We start from the raw sequence: 23,290 nt of genomic DNA, 5'->3' as shown, positions 1-23,290 counted from the left end.
AGTTCTCTTTCCAAAGCTGCTGGGAGGCAGCTGTGCCTGCCTGATGCCACAAAGGGCTGAAGCAGCTTTTGAGCTTCCTAGCCACCTTTGGCGGTGGGAGAACCTTGCCAGTGGAAAGGGGTGCAGGAAAAGACCACCATGAAAGGATTGAGACCAATGAGTCATGTCACCGGCCAAGTGTGGAGGTCAGAAGACAACTCATGGAGTTGGGAGTTGGTTTTTATGTTTCATGTGTCTATGTGTATGAATGTGTATGTGTATAGTATGTGTTTGCGTGTGTATGTACATATGTATGTGTATATGTATGTATGTATGTGTGCAGGTGTGTGTGTATGTGAGAGTGAGTTCTTGCTATCCCTGGACATGAGCACTCTTGGAGAGAAGCCCTTCTTAGCTTTACAAGTCCCTGCTGCCAGACCAGACAGGGTTAGATCTGGGTTGAGCCTCTCACGTCAGCAAGTTGAACACAGTGAGTGGAACAGCATTTAGGTGCTGGGCAGAGGCAGGGGAGAACCACGTCAGGAGAGAAGGAGGCTTCCCACAGGCATGCAAGGAAACCCAGCCAGAACTGCCAGGCTCAGCAGAACAGGAAGGTGGGGATTTGTGGGAGGCCTCTAGGTTAGGGTTTTGAGATGGAGGAAGAGCCAGGGAGGAGTGGAAACCGGAAGACAAGTCCACTGACAGTAAAACTGCCATGGCTGATGCCTTGAACAAATGCTAGGAGCTGGACAGGAGGTCTGAGGTCTTCGCCATTGTACCTGGCCAACAGCTGTGGAACAGCCCACTCTCGAACAAGCAGGGTCCTCTTCTTTTCACGATCAGAGAAACATTCACAGCCATGCCTTAGGCACCCTGTGTCTGCAGCTCAGCAGAGGAAAGGTTTCAGCTAGTCCCAAAGTAAACCGAAGAGAGAGAGCAATGACTAAAACAGAAATTGCCGGGATGGAAACTAGAATAGAAAAAAGATGAAACCAAAACCCAATTCTCTGTTAAGATCAATAAAGGTGATTAACTTGTTATTAGCGGTATCAGGGATTAAAGACCTAAGAAGATCGACGTCACCACTGCTGAGCTGGGAGTGAACCTCCGCAAGTAACGCTCAGTTTTCCAACCGTGATAAGCCTCAGTTTACCGTGCAAGTGATAGGAGCCGAGTTCCATCCCCAGACCTGATGTAGAAAAGCTGGTGTGTGTGTGTGTGTGTGTGTGTGTAAGTAATCCCAACACTGGGGACGAGGAGTCAGGAGGGTCTGAGCTGCCCACTGGCCAACCCGTCTAGCCTTGTTGGTAACACTGTCTCAAAACGAACAAAAGTAAATAGACAAAGACATCCACAGTGAATGACACCTGAGGGAAAGCCACATCTGAGGTTATTCCCTGGCCTCCACACGCACACACACACACACACGCACACATACAGATGCAAACACTCGCAGAAGAAACAAATGAGAGGATAAATAGCCATTGGCAAGGATGGGAGGGGGAAGGTCAGACAGGCAGATGTACCTGTGTTTTAGAAAGCGCTTTCGTTTCTGCACATCCTGAGCCCTGTCTCCATCACGTGGCGTCCCTATCAAAGGACACATTTTGAGTAAGGTGAACCTCCGCCCTGCGTGTAGGTGACTGGGAACACTGGAACAAGCGGCTCCAACCATACTTCTACCCAACGGACAGCATCCCGGAGTACTTGTCCATCTTGGTTCCAAACGTTGACAACATTCGAACCAATTTTTTGATGGACACAATTGCAAAGCAACATAAAGTAAGTGTACTCGAGAAACACGTTTCTTTTCACGTGCCACAGACAGAAAACATGGGTCCCACACAAGGGCCTGTGTGGGGGGGGTGTCACTGGAGAGAGGCACCCTGGCAGCCGCTCCAGGTTCCAGAATGCTCTTCCCCTCCGTCTCCCCTGGGCTGAGGAGGGGAGTGGGTGGGTGTCGCCCTTCAGACTCTTCTCCGTACCCCAGTGGGCGTGCAGATGGGCGACCGTGTTCTCCCCCCAGCACCTCAATAGAGCTGTGTGCCCTTTTTCATTCAACTCTTTCATTTCACTGGGCGAGACCTGAATGAAGGTGTAACTGCAGAAAACAGTTAAAAAACAAACCAACCAACCGTAGCATCAGCTCATGGGTGGAGGGTATAACCCATGGGATGGTGGGTGGCAGCAGGTGGAGCCGTGAGGCGTGTGGGACCCGGCCCAACCTGGCACCTCCCAGCCCGGTCCTTCCTCAATTGCAGGCTGTCCTGCTCACCGGGGAGCAGGGCACTGCGAAGACGGTCATGGTGAAGGCGTATCTGAAGAAATATGACCCCGAGGTGCAGCTCTCCAAGAGTCTAAACTTCTCCTCCGCCACAGAGCCCATGATGTTTCAGGTAGCAGCCGTCACCCACTGTGGTCATGGGCACACTGAGGTTTTGTGGCGGGGCTTCCAGTAAAATGAGTGTGCCCTTGATCTGACCCACCCGTGTCTGGGGCCGCAGGTAGCACCAACCAAGTTTGCTTTCTTAGAAAAAAAAAAGGTTTATTTGTGTGTGTGTGTGTGTGTGTGTGTGTGTGTGTGCGCGCGCGCGTGTGCTCGAGTGTGGGAGTTTATGTGTACCCTATGTGTACAGGAGCCTGAGGAGGTCAGAAGGAGGTGCCAGCTCCCCTAGAACTGGCATTTGTGGGCTGCTGTGTGGTTGCTGTGACCCAAATCTGGTCCTCTGCCAGATCAGCAAGCTCTCTTAATTACCTCTCCAGACCTAATTTGCTCTCTTGTGACTGAATTAGAAGCCAAATCCGAGTAGTGGTCGTCGGCTTAATGTTGAAGCCGAGGCTGGACTTTGGAGCATGCCAGCTTTGCTCTTGCTGATGGCTTACATTCCCGCCACTTGTTTTTTGTTTAAATTCAAGTGCTGCGTATTTAATAACCATGCTCAAACTTCCAGGCAATCTCAGTAAACTGTAGTCTGTTTTGAAAGCGAGATTTGTTTTTAAGGATCGAAACCCAGCCCACAAACGACGGACCATTTCCTTCTCTCTAGAGAACGATCGAAAGCTACGTGGACAAGAGAATGGGAAGCACCTACGGGCCCCCGGGAGGGAGGAAGATGACCGTGTTTATTGATGATATTAATATGCCTGTGATCAACGAATGGGGAGATCAGGTATGGCTCAGGGACTTCATGGGGTCCTCCAAAAGAGCCACACTCAGGCACTGAGCCCTCCGTCCGGCCCAGCGTTTTCAACTGTGACCACGTTAAGTCTACAGCCCTTTTGACTTCTCTTTTTGGAAACCTGTCTGTGGTTTGGTTGGGCTCCTCACGTCTGCTTGGCATCTTGCTTTTTCATGCCCTTTCTGGCTTCTGTGCTTCGGCCTGGCCCCAGGACTGCCTGATAGCTGAGTAATTCTAAACATGCCAGTGAAACACCACATCTCATCTACTCATTCATTCATTCATTCAACTATACACCATGGCCCCAGCTGCTCTCACCTGTCACCCCAAGTCATTCCCCAGTGGAGGACCTCACCAACAACGCTGGCATCTGGCATGTCCCAGTGACACCATCTAGCTTGAGCCCGGCAGGCCTGGCCCTTTATCCCCGTCCCTCTTAAGGACCCACCGGAAGCTCAGTGGCCACACGGAGAGCAATCCTTGTGTAATGCTTCATGCTTCTGCTCTACTTCAGGGCCAGAGGGCTTCAGCGTGGTTAGTCCCAGTCTGCCTTAGTTGTCTGTAAGCCGAGTGGTTCCTGGATTCTAAACTCGTTTGTTCATCTAGGATTATCTGGTCACACTTAAACTATCTCAGCCTTGTCTGGCCGCCAGTAACTTTCATAACTCGGGAAGCGTCTGCCCTGTGTTCATCTGTCACGAGTTGCATTGCTCTCTGTATTGTGACATCCCTCCTGGGAGCCTTGTATTTCTTTTCCCTGCTTTATTTTCTCCAAAACACTTATAGTACACTATTTTATTTGCACATAAGCATTCACTGGTGCGTTTTTTTTTTTTTTTGTCTCCCACAAGAACGCATGCTTCATGAAGATGGATTCCCGTTTGTGTATAAAAAGAGCCTGGCCCACAGTGGCTGAACACTGGCTGGATGAAAGACGGTTCTTTTGGGGGTGCTCAGGTGCTGTCCCCTTGGAGGGACCCAAAAGGAATTTGAATACACAGAGTTGGAGCGTAGACGGGAGCTAAAGCCAGAGGAGCAGCCTTGGGAGTCTCAGGGATGTGGAGTTTCAGTGATGTCACTGGAGTCGTGAGAAGAGGGGGCAGCCCTGGAAAACAGTTAAATATGGGAGTGGGTGGGCCGAGCATGACTAGGGACTATTCCGGAAGTCATCAGAGGAACCTGGACGGAATTGCGCCTCAGAAACCAAGGCCAGAAGGTTTTTCTCGAAGAAGGGAGGACATGTTAAGAGGGTTAGAAGCCACAGACAAGAGTCTGTAACCTCCAAACCACGAGGTTGAGTAGTTCATAGTGTTGAGGGCTTGGGGCTGAGGCCCCTCTGTGTTGTGATCTAAGTGTCTACGTGAGTGTTCGAGGTGTCTGTAGTCAAACTTGTAACTCTTGTTTTGTTTTTCGAGACAGGGTTTCTCTGTGTAGCTCTGGCTGTCCTGAAACTCACTCTGTAGATCAGGCTGGCCTTGAACTCAGAGATTCCCCTGCCTCTGCCTCCCAAGTGCTGGGATCAAAAGCGTGCGCCACCACTGCCCGGCTCAAACTTGTTTTCTCTGTATATAGCACACCGGATGTCAGTAACCATTTCATTCAAGTTGCCTTGACGGTGACGGCCAGAAGCCTACGCCCTTCCACGGAAGGAGCCGAGTGCTTTCCGAGACTCTCAACCCTGCTACTTTTTTTTTTTTTTTTTTTCTGGAGCGCTTGAGGATTGGTGATGTGTAAAGGATGTCACTGTGGAATTTCAGATAACGAACGAGATCGTGCGGCAGATGATGGAGATGGAAGGGATGTACAGCCTGGACAAGCCTGGCGACTTTACCACCATCGTGGACGTGCAGCTCATCGCGGCCATGATCCATCCCGGAGGCGGGCGGAACGACATCCCACAGCGCCTGAAACGGCAGTTCACCGTGTTCAATTGCACGCTGCCCTCGAACACTTCTATAGACAAAATCTTTGGTACGAGGCTTAATTTTTTTCCTCCCGCTGCATCACATAACGGACACAATCTGTACAAAAATTTACCTAAGGGCTAAAGTGTCTGTCTGAAACGGGGATGAAGTGTCTGAAATGAGCAGCTGTATCCCAGCATTCAGGTGACTCACACTGACCGCCTGCTCCAGGACTCAGCGACACTTAGAAAGAACCTTGTGGCGTAAGAAGTGAGGGAGGACGGAGGAGGACGCTCAGCCGGTAAAGTGTTGACCATGCAAGTCGGAGGGCCTGAGTTCAGTCCCTCGGGACCCACAAATAAAAAAACGAACAAGTCAGGCGTGATGACACACACTTGCAGTCCCCGTGCCGGGGCGGTAGAGGCAGGAGTATCCTGGGGTTTGCTGGACAGCCAGCCTAGCCGACTTGGCAAGCTCCAGGCCAATGAGGGACTCTGACTTAGAAAAGGTGTATGGCATCTGAGAAACAACAACTGAGGTTGTCCTCTGGTCTGCGCACTCGAGGACACACACACACACACACACACACACACACACACGAGGTAAAGGAAGCTTTGTGTTCTATTTTTACGTGGATAATCAGGGAAGTCAGGGCTGATGAATGACAGTACTTCACACTCTACTTCGTAACAGTAATAACTAGCACTTCGAACTGCTAACAAGACTAAGACCATTGATGCCAAGTTTGGCATATATAAAATGCACTATGAAAAATTATGGAATATGGAATTGTTAGCCATGCCTTCTTGACATGACAGGCACTGAAAATTCGGAAGAGAAAGGTGGGAGAGTTTCGGCAGAGGCAGGAACAGACAGTAATTTTTATGGGAAAAACATTGAAATTGGACCCTGACCTCCTGTCAAAGCACAAGATAAAATGCCTGTGGATTAAGGACCTAGCTATGGAAGGCTGTTGGGAAGATTAAATACAAATCAATACACAACTCATTGCCACAAAGGACGGCTGGGCCTCTTCTGACTCACAGTGCTAATCGCTGCTAGGTACTCAGTCTGGTAATGATGAATTCATTAGGAGAATATGTACCTCATGACCTTTTAAAAACACTAAGCATGTGCCTTCCATCTTATTTTCTCCCCAGGAATCATTGGCTGTGGATACTTTGATCCGTGCAGAAAGTTCAAGCCTGAGATATGTGAGATGGTTGGGAATTTAGTCTCAGTGGGCCGAGTGCTGTGGCAATGGACCAAGGTAAGTGTGGAGCTCATTATGAATGACAAACCCAGGCTGGAGAGATGGCTCAGCAGTTAAGAGCACTTGTCCTGGCAGAGGGGTCAGGCTCTGTCCCCAGCCCCCACATGGTGACCCACAATCGTCTGTGAACTCCACACAGAAGATCTTTTGCCCTCTTCTGGCCTCCACAGGCACTGTGCACACACAGCACACGGATATACGTAGAGATGAACACTTGTACACATGAAAGTAAATAAGCCTTTGAAAGTCTGACAAACTCCGTAGGGTACATTTTCAACACGGAATGAGCTGAGTCTTCAAACAGGGAGTTAGTTTCCAGTCGTCTGGCTTTGATCACAGCACTCTGTGGAGGACAGTCTTGGGGACGAGGAGATAGCTTAGTTAGTAAAGAGCGTGTTGTGCGAGCATGGGGACCCGAGTTAGACCCCGAGCACCCATGTAAGAAGACAAACACGGTGACACATACCTGTAATGCTCGCTCTGGAAGGCAGAGACTAAATAGGTACTTGCTGGCCATCTAGTGTTGTTATAGAAATTAAAAAAAAAAACCCACAAATCCTTAATCATTTAATTTTTACCAGTGAGGACCCAGGAGCCAGATACAGGGGTAAAAACCTGCTAGCTCAGAGAGAGAGAGAAAGTACCAGGTCACCTTCCTACTCAGCTCATGCCCTGAAGGAAAAAGCAAAAACACCAATAGCTAAAACAAAACAAAACAAACAAAACAAAACAAAAAACCCCAGAAGCTCAAAGCTAAAAGCCCCCAAAAGCCAAAAAGACAAAAGGCAAAAGCTCGAGGCCAAAAGCTTGCTAGCTCAGCCAACAGTCGAAGAGGAAAAAGCCAAAAGCCTTTTCTTTTTCTCTACTCTGTCTTAAATACCCTTCAACTCAAAGTCCCTTCTTTCTGCTTAATCCCTGTCAGCTGGTTTCTTGCTCCGCCTCTTGACCTAGAGTTAACTTTATTGAACCCTGTGTGCAGGAAGTTCTTGGATTAAAGGTGTGTGCTAGGGCAGAGCCACACTACAATCACCTGTTTGCAATAAGCAGAAAGTTCTCGGACTAAAGATGTGTGTTAGGGCTGAGCCGCACCAAACAAGAAAAAGGTTTCTGCAGTTCACAATCTTTGGGGTTCACAGCAGGATCAAATATCCTGCAGCAGTCTTGTCTTGACAAATCTTTGATCTCCAAGTACAACGGGAGACGACGTGTCAAGATATCAGGTGGAAAATGACAGAGGAAGCACACCTGATATCAGCTTCTGGCTTCTACATAAATGTACATACGTGTGCACACACGCCTGCACACACAGCAACGACTGCACCTGCACAGATCACACACAACAGGCTAGGTGTATTTGAATCTAAGTGCATCATTATTCTTGCCTGCATGATCACCAGTTCATGTTGAGTTTTTTTGTTGTGGTAGATTGGCATGTCTACATAGCCATGCATTTACCTCTGTATCCGTGTATTTGCCCACTCATTTATCTACTATCTTGGCCAGTAAGGTTAGCCATCATTAGTGTGCTTTTCCCTTGCAGTTCATGTGGTTCTTGGGAATTCACCGAAAAGGGACTGGTGGTGTTAAAACGGGTTGGAGTCTGTCTCTTACACATTATTCTAGGATCCATCCTGTTTAAGGGTTCTTGGCTTTACATGATTTATTCACTCACCAGGTCTTATCTGTGTGATGGGAGTTGGAGAGATCACTGGCTGCTCTTGCAGAGGACCTGGGTTTAGGTTCCCAGCACTCACATGGTGGGTCACAAGCTTCTGTAACTCCAGTCCTTGGGAATCTGCCGCCCTCTTCTGGTCTCACCGCACACTGCGAACCCGTGGTGCACAGACATACATACATGCAAGCAAAACACATGAAACTTAAAAGGGACGGAAAAAATACTGAAATAAGAAGTCTGAGGTAGAATAGTCAAGAGTGTGCTTCTGCTCTTTGATCTTTACCCGAGAATTAAATTGAGAATGTTAACCTTGCTTCTCATCTCCAGGTGAAGATGCTGCCGACGCCTTCTAAATTCCATTACATCTTCAACCTTCGAGATCTTTCCAGAATTTGGCAAGGGATGCTAACCATAAAGGCTGACGAGTGTGACTCTATCCCCATCCTCATGTCACTCTTCAAGCATGAGTGTAACAGAGTGATTGCAGACAGGTGTGTACTGCAGCCCCAGGTTTTACCTGAGAAGCTTATACTCCTAGACTGATGCTTGTATTACATACTCAGAGCTATAGGTCACAGATTCTGGTCTCAGAGTGTGTGCATGTGTGTGCATGTGTGTGCATGTGTGTGCATGTGGAGGCCGGAGGTCAGCGTCTGGCATCTTCTCCAATTCTTCTCCACTGTAGCCCACTAATTCAGCTAGACTGAGAGCTCCAAGGATCCTCCTGCCCCTGCCTTCCTTAGAGCAAGGGTAGCAAGGAGTTTGCTGCTATCCCCAGCATTCACAAAGGCATTGGCTATCCAAACCCAGGTCTTCATGTTTGGGCTGTGAGTGCTTTATCCACGCAGCCGTCCCCTTGACCTGTGTGGCCATTTTCAATGAGGCTTGGGAAGTATTAATGGCGTTTCCTGCTTGCCGGTCAGTTTGAGAACATTCTCTGGCAGTTCACCCCACACTGCAGCGGCAGCTCAGTGGGTCACCGGGTCACCAGGCCACCGCTCCATCAGAGAGCAGACGTGATTCAGCGGTGAAGTCAGCTGGGTTTTCAAGAAGACATGCCTTCACATGGATGAGAGCTCATCTCTCCCCGACTCAGTCCTCCCTCTAAGCTCCAGTTCCCTCCTCACCATATGTATGTACATGGTGCCACCAGGTTCATGAAGTTGTGTAGTGGGAACTGTGGCCTCCTAACGCACAGGTAGGGATCCAGATGTTAGCAGCCCCTCTTCTTGGCTTCCCTCTGTGACGCTGTAAGCCTGACCCAGAGAAGGTCACGTGATCACGCCTCACTTGCTCCGCGAGTTCTAGGGACCTGTTGGCTTCACCTAAGGAACAGGACTGTGTCCTCCAAATAGAGGGCATGGCGTTTCCTGTCCCGAGGTGAGGAAGATGCGGGGCTGGGGAGAGAGGGTGCTGCTCTCTTCTGTCTCCTTAGAGCCCATTCCTTTCAGGTTTATAACTCCTGAGGATGAGCAGTGGTTCAACATGCAGCTCGTCCGGGCAATTGAAGAAAACATCAGCCCCGAGATCGCATTAACCCCCTTCCCCGAGCCGTACTTTGTGGATTTCCTCCGTGACATCCCTGAGCCCACTGGGGACGAGCCCGAAGACAGCTCCTTTGAAGTACCCAAAATCTACGAATTGGTACTTATTTTTACCTCTTAGAGGTTTTCAGAAACAAACAAACAAAAAACAAAAAACAAATATTTTCCCTCAGCCTAGACGGGGAAGGGGACTCATGAAGATCTGTGTCAGATAAGGAGCCATTGAGAGCTGATGGCTAATGGAAGAGGGAGTCTCTCTTCTTCAGGGCCACAGAGGCTGGCCACCTATGCTCTAGGAAGTGGTTCGAAGCCTTTGTACACACAGGTAGTACAGAATGTATTCAGCGGGCATTAAATCGAGAGAGATAGAAAGAGGGAAACAGAAAGACAGACAGACAGATAACTACAGATGGGTAAGAATGAACACCATGTAAGCTCTATAGAATTCAAGTTCAATGTTCCCAGATAAAGTTTTATTGGAACAGAGTCATGCACACTTGTTTCAGCACATTGTCTGTGGCTACTTTGCAAGAGCAGAGTGGTGAGGACCGCAAAGCCTAAAATATTTGCTAATATAACCATTTATAGACATCTGGCCAGCCTTTGCCAACAGTCCCAAGATAGAAAATGGAACCTTGAAAATGTTTTGTCCAACATCCACAGTCCCTAGGTTAAATGCTGAGAAATTGGTGTGATAAAACTTCAGTGAATTAAATAGAGCCATGTCACCTTCCTACATTAACAGACAGATTTGTGGCTGGAGAGATGGCTCAGAGGTTAAGAGCACTGGCTGCTCACCCAGAGGTCCTGAGTTTAATTCCCAGCAACCACATGGTGGCTCACAACCATCTATAGTGAGGTCTGGCGCCCTCTTCTGGCCTGCAGGTGTACATGCAGATAGAGTACTGTATATTTAATATAATAAATAAATCTTAAAAAAAAAAAAGAAAGGTAGATTTAATGAAATGAAAACAAGATCCCAAATGAATTTGGGGAAGGGGAGAAGGTCACATGTTAATGTAGTCATGATGTGCAGCCAGAGCAAAAGAACAAGAACAATTTGTTAAAACACAGTAGGCAAGGCTCCATTTCAGAGCAACAAGCTCATGGATGTGGTCACACAAGTAGCACAAAGCTTCTGTGTATTTGCCGAAACCTAAAATGCTAAAGCACAGACTGAAAATGCAGGGAAAAAAAAACCATTTGGTATATCAAAAAATTTACCTCTTAAATATCATTTTTTTCTTTGCTGTAGGTGCCAAACTTTGAGTATCTGTCTGAAAAGCTCCAGTTTTACCAGAAGCAGTTCAACGAGATCATCAGAGGCACATCTCTTGACCTGGTGTTTTTCAAAGATGCAATGACCCACCTCATTAAGGTCCTATTGACTGTCTCCTGGTGTTTGTGAACGTTGTCAAAACTTAGTGTCTTCGGGGAACTTCCCGTGACGGCATCCATACTGCCAGCTAGCATGGAAGAGGGTAGCCAGAGGTTGAGTCAGCTCCTGGATTCTGAAACAGAAACCCCCTTGGGCTGGGTGCGGTGGCACACGCCTGTGATCCCAGCACTTGGGGAGGCAGAGGCAGGTGGATCTCTGTGAGTTGGAGGCCAGCCTGGTCTACAGAGCGAGTCCAGGACAGCCAGGGCTACACAGAGAAACCCTGTCCCGGGGTGTGGGAAAGAGGCCTCCCCACCCTTGAATCCGCTTACACAGCCGCACCTGCTTTCCAAGGGCAGATGGACCTTGTGCCCGGAGCGTCTGGCATTCTGGTTCTGAGTGCTCTCCATTCTTGGAGGAAGCGGAAATGGCCTGTGAAGAAACGCCCTTTCTTGGAATTATGCTCAATGTGTGTGTGTGTGTGTGTGTGTGTGTGTGTGTGTGTGTGTGTGCGTGTGCGTGCGTGTGCGCGTGCATGCGTGTGCGCACCTATGACTGTGAAGCGGCCAGAGAAGGATGTCCGGCGTCCTGCTCTATCACCCTCCATCTTATTTCCCGGAGACAGTGTCTCTCACTAAAACTGGATCTCTGGCAGCCCACCATCTCTGGCGATCCTCATGTCTCTGCCCCTCACCATGGCCAGGCTGTATGATCGTTCCTGGCTCCTGGCATGGGTTCTGGGATTTGAGCTCAGGTTCCCGTGATTGCACAGCAAAGACTCTTTATTTTTCAAGTGAGTTTTTTCGAGACAGGGTTTCTGTATGTATGTATGTTTCTGTATGAGTTCTGGCTGCCCTGGAACTCCCTCTTGTAGACCAGGCTGGCCTCCAGCTCAGAGATCTGCTTGCCTCTGCCTCCCCAGTGCTGGGACTAAAGGTGTGCGCCACCACCACCCAGGCGCAGAGCAAAGACTCTTATCTGCTGAGCCACCTCCACAGCCCTTTTGTGGGAATATCTTGTTACCGGGGGATGAGAAGATGATGTTTTACGAAGTGTCAGCTTTGTGGTTGGAGGGCAGATTGCGGACACACTGGTGGGGAAAGGGGAAACGCACGTGCCCAGGACGCATGGGAAGAAGAAGAGCTAGTTAGAGGTGGCATGGGATGATTCAAGGCGACAAGCTGCAGGGCAGGTTACTCATGCATGTTGCTGGATCGTGGAAGAGGAATTCTTTGTAGCGGTTGATGACGTCGGTCATGTAGGGACCCAGCCTCAAAGTTGGTGGAATTCTTAACGTCTCAAGGTTTCCACATGATGAACCCAACATGTTAGGTACTGAACTCCCACCACGGCAATGACAATGAGGCCCTCACCGAGGTGCCAAAAATATATATACAAAATACGTACACACATACTTTTTGCAATGCCTTCAAGTGGCCTATATAAGCTCTGAGCCTCCATTTTCCTGCAGAAATCAGTCACAGAAAAGCCACACCAGGTCCAAGGCTAGCCCCCACAGGCTGTTTCTTAAGAGTTCCCTTTACTCTTACTTATCACCTGCTTTTTGATGCTTTGTGAGAAGAGTCGGTGGAGGCAGGGAACACGTGGGCAGGCTTTGGACCCCTTAGTGCCAGGACCTGTAATCATTTGCCTCCATTTTGTTTTTCCTTCCTGGTAAACACTCTCATTTCACACACAGATCTCTCGGATAATTCGGACCTCCTGTGGGAATGCATTGCTGGTGGGTGTCGGCGGCTCGGGGAAGCAGAGCCTTTCAAGACTGGCCTCTTTTATTGCTGGCTATCAGATATTTCAGATAACTTTAACCAGGTGAGATGGGACAGAACTTAGTGACGTGCTGTCCTCTAGGTAAATGCTCACGTTTAAAGACATGATGCCCTGCCGTGTTGCTTTTCCTCGATATTAGCCTTGATTTTTTTTATGGAAAAATGCCAGCATAGATGGGGAATCAGTTTCACCAGGGATGGATCTCCCTGACAGACTACAGTGGTCAGCCTGAAACACACTTATGTAAGAGTAACACTAAATGGAAGGTCGTGTGTAGGGGGATAGAGGGGAGGAAGAGAGAATAATAATTATAGTACAAGAGATAAAAACTGAGAGAGCATGAAGGGAGGACATGAGAGAAATTAGAGAGGGGGAGAGTGAAGAATGATGTGAATACAGTACTCACCTATGAAATCCTCAGCAAATAAGTAATTAAGTAGCACAGAATACGTTAAATAGAAATTGGTTAAAATATGTTAATAGTAGTTAATTAAAATTAAAAAAAAAACTTAAAAGTTGGGAGGTTGAACACTTTAACTGACTCCTGACTCCTGTGCTCCTGACTCTCTTGAGATAACAGGAAAAACTGCTGTCACAGAGCCTGCCCTCCAGGGGCTGGCATTACCCAAGGCTAGCTCCTTAAATGGGACAGGACTCCCCTTCCACCCAGTGGAGACTCCAACCCCCGGTACCTCTTCCCTTGCTGGCACTAAGCCAGATCGGTGGATGCGTCTGAGTCATGACCCAGTGGGTGGCCCCTGGCACTTGCACTATGAGACCCTCTTCATGGACCATTTCTTCACTATTCTTGTCATCAGTTTACCCGTGTGGACACAACACTTGAGGAAAGGTCTGTTTTATTTTTGTCTATTGTTCACTTCTGCCCGAGGCACTCATTTCTAATGGAAAGCAGGGATACGGTGGACAGACATAGGCCAGTCCTCCCCTCTCACAATCAGTAACCCTCCATGACAGCATCTCCATTACTCACGCCAGATTGCATAATATATCCATAGGCTTTCTCTGTCTAGCCACTCAGTGAGCTGTGCGCATGGCTGCAATATGTAATCTGTCACTAATTTTATGCATAATTTACTGTGAATGCCCCACCCCCAAACCAAACTCACCCCGATTTCAGATTAGTTTTAGATGTTGGCTGTATATTTCCTTGGACAGTATCTGTGGATTAGGATGCCTAGGTAAGGGTTAATGTTCATTTTCCTTTCCCGTGTTCCTGGATCACTTCCATTAAATTCTCTGCTTCTCTGGGCTCTGTGTACATATGTATTTGTTTTGAATGGCAACACTTAGTGTTTTGTTTTTTTTTCTTTTTTAACTTTTACTCCCCATGTTTTCTGGCAGACAACATATGTGTGGGAGCCAATGCAGATGTTTTCTCTAATTATCATGCTTTATTACCATGTCTTGAGATAACCTAGGACTATAGATGCACATTAACTTCTTACTTTTAAGTTTATGAGTATGTGTGTGCCTACTTGTCTGTATGTGCACCGCGTGTGTGCAGTGCCCACAGAGGCCAGAAGAGGGCACAGGTACCCTGGCACTCGACTCACAGGCACTTGTGAGGCACACAGTGTGGGTCCTCTGCTAGAGCAGCGAGCACTCTTAACTGCTGAGCCCTAGGTCCAACCCCGCTAAGATCCTTGAAAAAAACCATCTCCTGCTTCTCTTCTAGGTCTTACAATGTGACCAACCTAATAGAAGACCTAAAGAATTTGTACAGAGTTGCCGGAGGTGAAGGCAAAGGCATCACCTTCATCTTTACAGACAATGAGATAAAAGACGAGTCGTTCCTGGAGTACCTTAACAACTTGCTGTCCTCAGGGGAGGTGGGTCTCAGAGAGGGGCAGTCCACAGTGTCAAAGTGTGCCGTGCACGCATACGTGGGTGTGCGTGTGTGTGTTTGCCCACACCCAGGTGAATGCGCCTGTGTGCGCACGTGTGTGAATGGGCGTACGAAGGTTCCAGGACAGCCATGGCTCTCCTCTCTCTCAGACACCACCCATCTTTGGTTTGCTTATTTGGGGCGAGAGGTTTTCTCATGTGCCTGGGACTCTGGCTGCCCAGTGAGCCCCAGGGGTCTGCTAGCCTCTATTTCCCCAGTGCTGGAACTTCGAACATGCGCCCCTGAGCGTGGATGTTAACGTAGGTTCTGGGGCTCAAACTCAGGGCCCCGGTCCTGGGGTTATGTCACACCGGGCTTTTGTTACTGTTTGAAACACAAGTTCTGGAGATTGAATTTAAGTCCTCATGCTTGCAAGGCAAGCAGCTTACCAACCGAACCATCTCCCCAGCCCTTAAATCTAAATTTTATTTGTGTAGAAAGAAACAGGAACTTTACAAAAGCGAGACTTGTTTTGCACACATTCTTGACTTGAGTAATGAGATTTAGGCATTCGCAATGTAGTAGGTTATTTCATTTTATTTTTGTGTTTGTGTGAAATGAATGCCGCCTACCTCCATATTTTTTTTGTATGTTTTATTCCACCTTTAAACAGTTCCTGCCCTATGTTTTTTATCTTGAGCTTGCTCCTATGCCTTATTTTATTGTTCTGCCTACTTACCAGTTGAGAGCGTAGAATGGCTGAATGAATTTTGTCGGCTGGAAGTGGGCCAGTTCCTGCATTGCTGTTTCCCATGGCCACCCACCTTTGGCACTTCCGTAGAAGGCTCCTCAGCCCTCGGCATGTGGTTGCACTAACCCGGCTGAGACTTACGTTAAGGATCTCCAACCGAGTCATGGAGTAGGAGACATCTTGGATTGTAGAGATAGTGCAATCAACAGTAAACTGCTTGTTTGGGGTGGATCCCCGGAACCCATATAAAAAAAAAAAAAGCCATGTGTTGAGGAATTTTAATTCAGAACATGGCTGCTCTGGGAAGAGGTCACATCCAAAGACCTTCCGGGTCTGTGTGATCTGGCTGGAATACAGACACGCCTTTAATCCAGGAGACAGAGGTGCAGGCATGGTGGACCCAACGATGAAGGTGAAGATAGCTTGTAGAAGGAAGCACCCCTGTTTGAAAGTGGTGTCTAGTTGAGTGGCAGAAAAACAGAGTGAAGAATTGACTGGATAGGATAGGATACTGGAGAAGAAGAGAGAGGAAAGGGAAGCTACGTAAGAGGCAATGCAGAGGAGGCAGTCTTACCAAGATAGTTTTACAGAGAGAGGTTGAATGGGAGGGTGAACAAGCTAGACACAGGTGGAGCCAGAAGATTAGAAAAGATTTCTAGAGTTTGAGGCCAAGCAGAGCAATTCAGAGGCCGAGAGAGAAGCCAGATTGAGTAAGTCATCTGAGAGAGGAGTTTGAGCCAGACTAGCTGAGTTGAACCAGCCAGCCCAGAGCTCAGGAAGAACACGAAAGGGTGCGTTTACTAAGCAGTAAGTCTCAGAGGCTGAAAACGTGCTAGGCCACAGTTAGATTGTACGGAGGCTGGAAGCTTCCAGGGCTAGGCCTAGGTTAGCAGACCGAGGCGGTAAGCCTCTGAGACAATTGTAACCGGAGAAGAAAAGTTCCCGTTCGTGTCATGCGTGATGGTGAGTTCTTAGAATCCCATTGGTGGGGAGAAGAAGACAGGTGGGTCCCTGGGGGCCCCAGGCCAGTCGGCATTGCCTTCTCTGTGAGTTCTAAGTCACATTTTGAGACCCCGTCTCAAAAATCAAGGTGGGCGGTGTCTGAAGAATGACTGAGGCTGTCCTCTGGCCTCCACATGCACATTAGCACACATATGTGCACCTCCACACACGTGAGCACTCTCAGACACATGTAACACACACACACACACACACACACACACACACAGAAGCATCACACCTTGCCTTGAGGAACCGACGTCCAGGTGTCCCGCGCTTTCACTGAAGGGCCGTGTGCAACATGCCTCCCCTTCAGGAAGAGGTGGTAGGTATGTGTGTACCGTGTTGTTCACACCACGCTTCTCCCCGGGGAAGCTCGTGTGGGATTCGGGCTCAGAAGATCTTGTTAGAGCCACCCCCACGAGCTTGGTGTTGTCTGGCAGACTTGGCATGGACCTGAGGAACAGCAGAAAGACTATTGGTTGTTGTTGGTGATGGTGGTGATGGTGGTGGTGGTGGTGGTGTGTGTGTGTGTGTGTGAAAGAGAGGAAGAGGAGGGGGTTGGATTTACGGAGGGTGGCTAATGAGACAGCAGTGAATCGGCAGCGGGAAGTCTCAAAGCACACATCGCTCTCTCTCTTTCCTGTATGTGCCTCAAAGATCTCCAACTTATTTGCCCGAGATGAGATGGATGAAATCACGCAGGGCCTGATATCGGTGATGAAGAGGGAGCTGCCTCGCCACCCTCCCACCTTCGACAACCTCTATGAATACTTCATCACCAGATCCAGGAAGAACTTGCACGTCGTCCTCTGCTTTTCCCCGGTGAGTCTGCGTCCTTCGATTCTAGGCAGACTCGGGCATCTAACAGGCGGCCTTCTCTGGGGACAGATTTGACCAGAGACTAACCTTTCTTTGACGGAACTAAAACGAGTTCTTTCCCAACGCCGTGCTCCCTGGACCCAAATCTCATCACCTGTGTGGCTATTTGAGAGTCACTGTCGGTGACTACGTGGCTTACCAGTCCATGAATTACCAAGAGACGTCCGGTGTTTGAACCATGAAGGGTTTGGTGTTAGGATCTCACACATCTGTCTCTCCAGCATGAACATAACATCTAGAGTGCTCTTGACGGACTTTCCAACTCTGAGTATCTCCAGCTCACTGTGCCGGCCAATGTAGCAGCCATTTGGCCCATGTGGCTACTTACATGTTAACTAGTTAAAATTGTGTAAAAAAATTAAAATCCAGCTCCTGGGTCCTTCTAGTCCCATTGTCAGTGTTCGCTGTCCACGTGTGGCCGGTGGCTACCGTGTGGGAAGCGCTGCTGGGGAGCGGATGTGCAGGACATTCACACCCTCATGGAATGTTCTGCTGCATAGCTCTGCTCAGCTTCAGAAGGTCTCATCCCCCTGCAGCATGGAGACTCAGTCTGGTGGTTAGAACCCTTCTGCGCGATCAGTTTTCTCTGCATTTCTCTCCTGCCTTGTAAAATGAGCCCAGCTCCTCTCCCACCCACAGAGCTTCGAAGATGCTTGGAGGAAGTCTTTGTAGCCTCCCTAAGTGCTTCCTCAGAGGGACCACCTGTCCAGTAACATAGGCAGCTGAAGGGACAGGTAGCTCAAAGCAGCCAGCCTTGCTCGCTGGAACTCAGGTCCTGCCCTGAGGTTTGAATTTAGAGAGAAAGCAAGAGAGCTGGTGCCTAGCCAAGCATCCCTGTCAAGGCGTGGTCCTGCCCGTTGTCTGTGCTGCAGTCTCTCTTGCAAGGTGGTCTCTTGCAAAGTGTCAGGGTCGGGTGCGGTCACCTTCTCGAGACCAGCTCCTCCTCTAACCGGATGCAGCCTTTTCCTTCACCCAGCACGATGTTCTAGGGGTACTCTAATTTCCTGGAGTCTCAATAGATAGCCAAGGGGGGGTTTTAGGAAATCCTATTTCCACCCAGGGCTGTCACATTTGTGCCCCTCCCAGTGTCCAGCCTTCCCCATCTGTATCCTCCTGCCAAGGGTTCTCATGGCCAGTCTGTCACTTTCCTCTTAGAAGGTAGTTTCTAGACTGGAACCCAATATGGCAGCCACTTCCAGGAGAGGGAAAAGATTGTCGGAGCTCCTTCCCTGGCCTGAACATTGACTCGGTGCTGCAGCCTGAGAAGGTGTCTGCCTTTTCTTAAGCTCGCGGCATCTTACTGCCGGCCCAGGGTGTGGACGCTCTCCTCTCCAGCTGACCGTCCTCCCTCCGTGCTGCTCATATCTCCTGACCTCGCTCTCCACAGGTTGGTGAGAAGTTCCGGGCCCGCTCCCTGAAGTTCCCCGGCCTGATTTCAGGCTGCACCATGGATTGGTTCAGCCGCTGGCCCAAGGAGGCTCTGATCGCCGTGGCCTCCTACTTCCTCTCAGAGTATAACATCGTCTGCTCCAGTGAGATCAAGAAGCAGGTGGTAGAAACCATGGGCCTCTTCCACGACATGGTTTCCGAGAGTTGTGAAAATTATTTCCAAAGGTGCGTGAGACTGTGCAGGCTCAGTAGCTGTGAGAACCGTTTCCAAAGGGAAGTGAGGGAGCGTTGAGATCCGTGGCTGCTGGCCATGGAAGCGCAGAGTTCTCTCCAAAGAGGAGTTAAAGCATAACGACCAGTAAGGCACTCTGCGTAGACAGATCGTGCAGGCCACATCACATTTTTCTTGCATTGATTTTTCTAGTGATTAAGTAATGAAAAGATGCCAGATAAACAGGGTTTAAAAATTAACGAGGGGCCATACTTTTAAATACCTCTCTGCCCGCCAGGGCTCCAAGCAGCAGATGCTTAATGAATCACTGTTTCATTTGCTTAATTTTGTTTTGAAAATGACCTGAATAATTCCTTATAAACGGTTTAAAACGAGCTTCCCAACCCAACGCATTATTTATTCTGATTGAAGCAGGGTGCCGTTTTCAAGTTCCTTTATTGCCTTAGGTTGCAGGGACATTTAGCTTTGGCACTTGCATAGCCGCGCCTCATCAAAGTCTTTTCTTGGCAATGAATTAACGAAGCAGAACTTTAATTGGGTGCAGGAGAACCACTTAGCAAGAACAGTCCTGGCGTGTTCATTCTTAGCAAGCCGGCCAAAATGGTTTAAGAAAACAAAACAAAACACTGCAGGGTTTTCATACCCCACAGTGCATGGGAGCTGATGAGTAAGGGTGATGGGCAAGACTGGAGCAGGGTCTGCCGGGCCGAAGCAAGCCCCGGCTTAGGACGAGTGGACAGGCTCTGTGCGGTATGGAGTCTTCCTAAAAAGCTACGCCTGATTTTTTCTGTTTTTTTTTTTTGTTTGTTTGTTTTTGTTGTTGTTTTGTTTTTTGTTTGTTTGTTTGTGCAAAGTCTGGGTGATAGTGGAAGTTTTGAGGGCTACTGCATGCCTTGAAGTCTTTGCATAAGCCGGCCCCTTCTCTTTGCTTAGGCCCATGCCCAGACCACCCCCCGCCCAGACCACCCCTCGTACCTGATTCTAGGTGTGCTCTCAGACTCTGGGGAGCCTGAGCGGGTGTGGACCCTCCTCACACTTGGGACAGTAGTACTTCTTCTGCCTCCATCATCTGGCAAGATCAATTTCCTTTCACCTTCAAACGACCACAAACCACAGCCCTTCACTTTTGAGAATTCTGCCGCACCTTTCAAGCTTTTCCCGTTGTCTTAAATTGAAGAATGATTTTCTTACAAAATGATTTTACAAAGTGAACGTTTTCACAAAATGCTGTAGCCCGGTTACATGTACGCCGGCGTCCCAAACAAACAAGCAAAAACCAAAATCAAAGCAATCAAAGGAAAGTTGGAAAATGTTAGAAACCCTCAGAACTCCAAAGGTGAGTTGTTAAGTCAAAACTGTAAGGCTACAGTCCATGAAGACTATAGGGTCTAGAGTCAGACCTTAGTTTTAGGTAAAATTACCAGTTTTATTTATTTCTGTGGTTATTATGAGGAGTGAGGCATAAAGCCCAGTTTGATTTGAACCCGGAGTCCAGGGTGGCTGTTTGGACTTCAAGGCCAATTCAGCCGGACGGGGGAGAGACTGGTTTTGGGCTGAGAAACTATTAACAGCTAGGAGGAAATGAATTACAGAGCACGCTGCTATCAGCCCCGCTGTCCCTCCTGTCCATCCAGAAACTTGCTGTTGGTAGAGTTATGTTTGCTAATCGATTTAATCTTCACAAAATCCTGGTGGAGTTAGGAGACGGCCTTCCCTCAGCTTCCCATAGGTGGAAACTGCCATGCCAGAGCAAGGCAAGATGCCAGGTACTTAGTGCCCCGTAGCTTTCACAGTGAAGCTTTGCAGAAGGTGACCGAGGGGGCTATTTTTATCTCCTATTTTCAGATACCGCCGAAGGGCCCACGTGACCCCCAAGTCATACCTCTCATTTATAAATGGTTATAAAAACATCTACACGGAAAAGGTGAAGTACATCAACGAACAAGCGGAGCGGATGAATATCGGTAAGAGGAATGACCTGTTTTGTCTTTTTTGAAAAGGGTTTGTTTGATGACAACGCCAACATTTTCTTGAATGGGTATCACTGTGTTTGGAAACAAACACAATGTTTTTTTATTTTTTAGATTAAAAAATATGTGTATGTGACTGTGTGTATGTGACTGTGTGTGTGTGTTTGCGCATTTGAGTGCAGGTGCATACGGAGGTCAGAAGAGGGCACTAAATCACTGGGAACTGGAGTTTCAGGAAACTGTAAGCTGCACAACATGGGTTCAGGGAATGGACTTAGGTTATCTGCAAGAGCGGTACAGTCTCTTAACCCGTGAGCCGTCTTTTCGGCCCCTACACTTTTTTTTTTTTTAACTTGTTTTGAACTAGTTTTGAGATAGTGTCTCCTGTAGTGTACCCTAGCCTTCATCTCCTTATATATGGTCCAGGATGACCTTGAACGCCTGGGTGTTTGTCCAATCCAAACTGTAATTTGATTATTAAGAATAGGCCAAGTTAGCAAGTGCTGATTGGCCTAGTTAAAAATAAAAACAGAACTAGGCACTTGTGCAAACAGAGGGCCACTTTCCTTCTTTAGAACCATGGCTAATGGGTCTTTCAGCTTTGGCTTCACTGTGTCAGGTTGTGGTCACACAGTCCCCGGGGAATGCTTGCTGACCAGGAAGAGCCATCTCATGGGGAAAAAAAGCAAACAAAGCAAAATAAGAGAACGCAATTAAACTGGGGCCCGGGAGCTGGCTCAGTGGGTAAAGCGTGTGCCGAGGGCCCGAGTTCCCACCCCCTTAGCACCCTCGGGCGCGCTAAGAAGAGAGCAGGTTTGCCTTTGTCCACCGCGAGCCGGTGTGTGTGTGTGTGTGTGTGTGTGTGTGTGTGTGTGTGTGTGTGTCGAAGCCCACAGTCAGCAAGGGCCGCCCGTGTGTGTTTGTAAAGGTCTCGACAAGCTGATGGAGGCGAGCGAGTCCGTTGCCAAACTCTCGCAGGATCTGGCAGTGAAGGAGAAGGAGCTGGCTGTGGCCTCCGTGAAAGCGGACGAGGTGAGTTTGCACGCGCCCTGTCACCACCAGCGGGGAACGTTTCTCCCCCGCTATTTAAAAAGCCTTTTCACACTGCTTTGCAATTCTCAAATGATTAATGAAAAATTACTTGTAAAAACAATTATTTAAAAAAAATCTCTTTAAAAAAAAGTAAACGGGACACAAACCTCAGCCTAGGTGTGTGAGAACAAGCTGTTCTTGTTCAGCTCACCCAGAGACACATCTAGACAGGGACATGTCTGCCTGGTCCAGAACATTCTTTTCTCTTTCCAAGCTTTTGCTCTCACTCATCTGTCTGTGGGCTTTCTCCTTAGCTGTTTGTTATATCAAGTCTCAGCTTTGAGGTCCTTTCCTACTCTAATTTTCTAGAAGAGGCAAGGCTTACAATTTTTTTCTTTCTGAGAGAGAGAGAGGCGGGGGGCATAAACAAGGTGGTCTCTTGTTTACTCCACTGTTCTTGACTCGTGGATGTTCGTAGACTGGAAACACCATTTATGCAAAAGCTTACATTTGTTTGTGTATACTCTAAGCCCAAGGACAGCTTACAGAATAGAATATTGCAAGGTACCACTCAGAGAAACTATAAAGATTTATTTTTATTGTGTGTGTATGCCCACATGCATATAGTGCCCAGGGAGGCCAGAGGAGGGCGTCCGATCTCTTGGAGCTGGAGTTAGAGATGACTGTGAGCCATTCAATGCGGGTATGTGGGAACTGAATTCAGGTCCTTTGGAGGAGCAGTCAGTGTTCCCAGCTGCTGAGCCATCTCTTCAGCTCCCTCAAAGTAATGATTTTGATACACATTAAAATATAGGTGACTCAGATGGATGGAGACATTTGCTCTTAGTTTCATTTTTGTACTTTACAAGATAAGTATCTCATGGACCCAAATCCATACATTTGCTCTAAAGGGTTTGGTTGATTCTCTTAATTTACCAGGTGCTGGCAGAAGTCACGGTGAGTGCCCAGGCATCAGCCAAAGTGAAAAATGAAGTCCAGGAGGTAAAAGACAAAGCTCAGAAAATTGTGGATGAGATCGACAGTGAAAAGGTGAAAGCTGAGTCAAAGCTGGAGGCGGCCAAGCCTGCCCTGGAAGAGGCGGAGGCTGCCCTGAACGTGAGCACCGCCCATCCCCCCTCCGACCCCTCCTCTATCCCCCCTCTCCACAAATCCTACCTGGTACCCAGTTTCATTATGTGGAATTAACCTGGAAACTTTGTTGCAACCTCGTCTGGAGACAAATGCCCCCATTGGCCTGGTTTTCTTAGCTACAGGGTTTTCCGAAAAGGAGCCAGTGGACAGTTGCCTAACTTGGGGATGTCCAGTCCTTTGGCATTGAGAACATGGCATTGTCATCTACAGATGATACACAGAGCTATCCTGGGACACATGAGGCTGGGGACCCTCAGGCTGGACATGCCTGCTATGAGCACGATGGATTCAGATAATGGAGACAGCCTTATCCTGGC

The 23,290-nt window shown here is 48.4% G+C and overlaps 1 protein-coding gene across 2 annotated transcripts in view; it reads left to right on the top strand.

The window, feature by feature from the left end:
• Dnah8 (dynein axonemal heavy chain 8) overlaps positions 1–23,290 on the top strand; it is a 203,950-nt gene that overhangs the window by 96,948 nt on the left and 83,712 nt on the right. For both annotated transcript variants that reach the window (XM_055607163.1, XM_055607164.1), the window contains 15 exons: positions 1,619–1,761; positions 2,241–2,375; positions 3,027–3,149; positions 4,916–5,129; positions 6,223–6,332; positions 8,338–8,501; positions 9,462–9,654; positions 10,810–10,932; positions 12,632–12,762; positions 14,417–14,570; positions 16,977–17,141; positions 18,586–18,812; positions 20,665–20,783; positions 21,718–21,821; positions 22,761–22,937. In XM_055607163.1, coding sequence (XP_055463138.1) covers positions 1,619–1,761; positions 2,241–2,375; positions 3,027–3,149; positions 4,916–5,129; positions 6,223–6,332; positions 8,338–8,501; positions 9,462–9,654; positions 10,810–10,932; positions 12,632–12,762; positions 14,417–14,570; positions 16,977–17,141; positions 18,586–18,812; positions 20,665–20,783; positions 21,718–21,821; positions 22,761–22,937 — 2,282 coding nt within the window. The remainder of the gene's footprint in view (positions 1–1,618; positions 1,762–2,240; positions 2,376–3,026; positions 3,150–4,915; positions 5,130–6,222; positions 6,333–8,337; positions 8,502–9,461; positions 9,655–10,809; positions 10,933–12,631; positions 12,763–14,416; positions 14,571–16,976; positions 17,142–18,585; positions 18,813–20,664; positions 20,784–21,717; positions 21,822–22,760; positions 22,938–23,290) is intronic.

Source organism: Psammomys obesus, unplaced genomic scaffold (genome assembly GCF_907164565.1).
Source record: "Psammomys obesus unplaced genomic scaffold, mPsaObe1.curated_primary_1811, whole genome shotgun sequence".
Taxonomy (NCBI): domain Eukaryota; kingdom Metazoa; phylum Chordata; class Mammalia; order Rodentia; family Muridae; genus Psammomys; species Psammomys obesus.
This window is presented reverse-complemented; position numbering and strand designations above follow the sequence as displayed.